This window comes from Nematolebias whitei, chromosome 16 (genome assembly GCF_014905685.2).
Source record: "Nematolebias whitei isolate Nwh7 chromosome 16, NemWhi1, whole genome shotgun sequence".
Taxonomy (NCBI): Eukaryota; Metazoa; Chordata; class Actinopteri; order Cyprinodontiformes; family Rivulidae; genus Nematolebias; species Nematolebias whitei.
The window spans coordinates 45,862,435-45,864,822 of record NC_056513.1 but is presented as its reverse complement, the minus strand read 5'-3'; the positions used below and the strand labels follow the sequence as shown (position 1 = coordinate 45,864,822).

Sequence of the window (2,388 nt, the reverse complement as noted above, 5' to 3'; positions counted from 1 at the left end):
CCTGGTTGTAAAGCTGATTAATTATGTCGTTATTTTTCAATTCTTGCTAATTAATGTAAATGTGTGATGTGTTAAACTTGATTCTGTTAATAAATGACCCACTGTCGTGGTGAGTCAAAGATAATTAACGTCTCACGTCCACATTTTTATTACATTCAACGCACGTTGATACACAGTCCAGAAAAATGAAAGAACCCGTTTTAACAGTATGAATATATCTCAGGATATGTCATACTACAACTCTGAGAAGGTGCTATTTAAGAGACTGAGCTGAATACAGCACCTCAGACTGAGGAAGTCTTCTGGATGAGAGACGAAACGTTTCTACATTTTTTTTGTTTTGTTTTTTGAATGTCCAGAGGACCAGACTGAACTGTTTTAGATCACATGAGATGGTGCGTGTGTTTTTTCTTGGTTTCACTAAAACGGCCACAGCCCTATCATTTATCAGCCTGTGATGATTTTAGCCTAAAACTTTGGCATGAGAAGTGATGGGCAACATGCAATTATTTAAGAAATAGTAGGCATTTACAGTAATCTCCTAATGTGATTTGACCATTTTTTATTTTTTTTCCAAAATAATTTAATCTCAAACCACACCTGTCTTTTGTTTTTCATTTCTAGGCCGAAGAAGGAAACATTGAATATAAGGTAGGTAACTTGATTTTCTGCATTAATCAATACGAACTGAAAAACTTTACAGTTTTCTCTTTGACAATCAACAGGTCATTGTATTGATTTAAATAATAATAATAAATAAATAAGGTGCTATGTGTCGTCATCATTGTATGTTCCCAAGCAAAGATGAAGTTGTCTCTCTGCAGTTAACCCTTTGCACCTGGGATACACCCAGGTGGAGCAGTGGGCAGCTATGTAAGCTTTGTGTATGTTGTGTAAGTGGATTAGGTGTTCTGCTCAGGGACACCATGAGATGTGCAATGACCGGGGCTTGAACCTCCGGGTTGGCTGCCCTGCCCCTACACCATCTCAGCCCTATTACTATTGGTAACATTTTGTCTTGTTTGTGGTGCCTGAAATGAAGAATTTAGAGGAGCCCATCTTTTCAAATGGCAAGGTGTCAGCATTTTGAATGTGACCGGCAACATAAAAGTAAATAGGTTCTATTCAATTTCAATTCATGCTTGCAATTTGTTGTAGGAAATAGGAACTGTTGAATTGAAAATGCTTTTTTCTTAAGAGTTGTGTGCAAAAGAGCAGATGAATATTGAACTGTTTTATATATATATATATATATATATCCATCCATCCATTATCCATCCATTATCTTCTGCTTATCCGGGGTCGGGTCGCGGGGGTAGCAGCCTAAGTAGGGAGGCCCAGACTTCCTTCTCCCCAGCCACTTGGTCCAGCTCCTCCGGGGGAATCCCGAGGCGTTCCCAGGCCAGCCGAGAAACATAGTCCCTCCAGCGTGTCCTGGGTCTTCCTCTGGGCCTCCTTCCGGTGGGACATGTCCAGAACACCTCACCAGGGAGGCGTCCAGGAGGCATCCTAAACAGATGCCCAAGCCACCTCAACTGGCTCCTCTCGACGTGGAGAAGCAGCGGCTCTACTCTGAGTCCCTCCCGGATGATCGAGCTTCTCACCCTAGCTCTAAGGGAGAGCCCAGACATCCTGCGGAGAAAACTTATTTCGGCCGCTTGTATCCGAGGTCTCGTTCTTTCGGTCACAACCCAAAGCTTGTGACCATAGATGAGGGTGGGAACGTAGATCGATCGGTAAATTGAGAGCTTTGCCTTTTGACTCAGCTCTCTTTTCATCATGACAGACCTGTACAGTGCCCGCTTCACTGCAGACGCTGCACCTATCCGCCTATCGAGCTCACGCTCCATTTTCCCCTCATTCGTGAACAAGACCCCAAGATACTTGAACTCCTTCACTTGGGGTAGGACCTCCTCCCTGAACCGGAGAGCGCACTCTACCCTTTTCCGTCTCAAGACCATGACCTTGTATTTCGAGGAACTGATCTTCATCCCAGCCGCGTCACATTTGGCTGCAAACCGCTCCAGCGAAAGCTGTAGATCACGATCTGATGAAGCCAATAGGACCACATCATCTGCAAAAAGCAGAGACGCAATCCTAAGGCCACCAAAACGGATCCCCTCAACACCTTGGCTGCGCCTAGAAATTCTGTCCATAAAAGTTATGAACAGAATCGGTGACAAAGGGCAACCTAGGCGGAGTCCAACTTTGTCTGGTCCCTCACCTAGGACCTGTCTGCCATGGGTGACCCTACTAGGGGCGTAATGCCCCTGACAGCATAGCTCCTAGGATCATTGGGACACTCAAACCCCTCCACCACGGTAAGGTGGCAGCCCAGGGAGGAAATGAAATCTTCATCTCCATAAAGCTTTTCAGCAGATGGAAGCA

At 44.7% G+C, this 2,388-nt stretch overlaps 1 protein-coding gene across 1 annotated transcript in view; it reads left to right on the top strand.

Moving 5' to 3' along the window:
- LOC119422548 (GTP-binding protein 2) overlaps nucleotides 1–2,388 on the top strand; it is a 40,025-nt gene that overhangs the window by 18,884 nt on the left and 18,753 nt on the right. Inside the window, exon 2 of the mRNA XM_037689925.1 lies at nucleotides 625–651. Coding sequence (XP_037545853.1) covers nucleotides 625–651 — 27 coding nt within the window. The remainder of the gene's footprint in view (nucleotides 1–624; nucleotides 652–2,388) is intronic.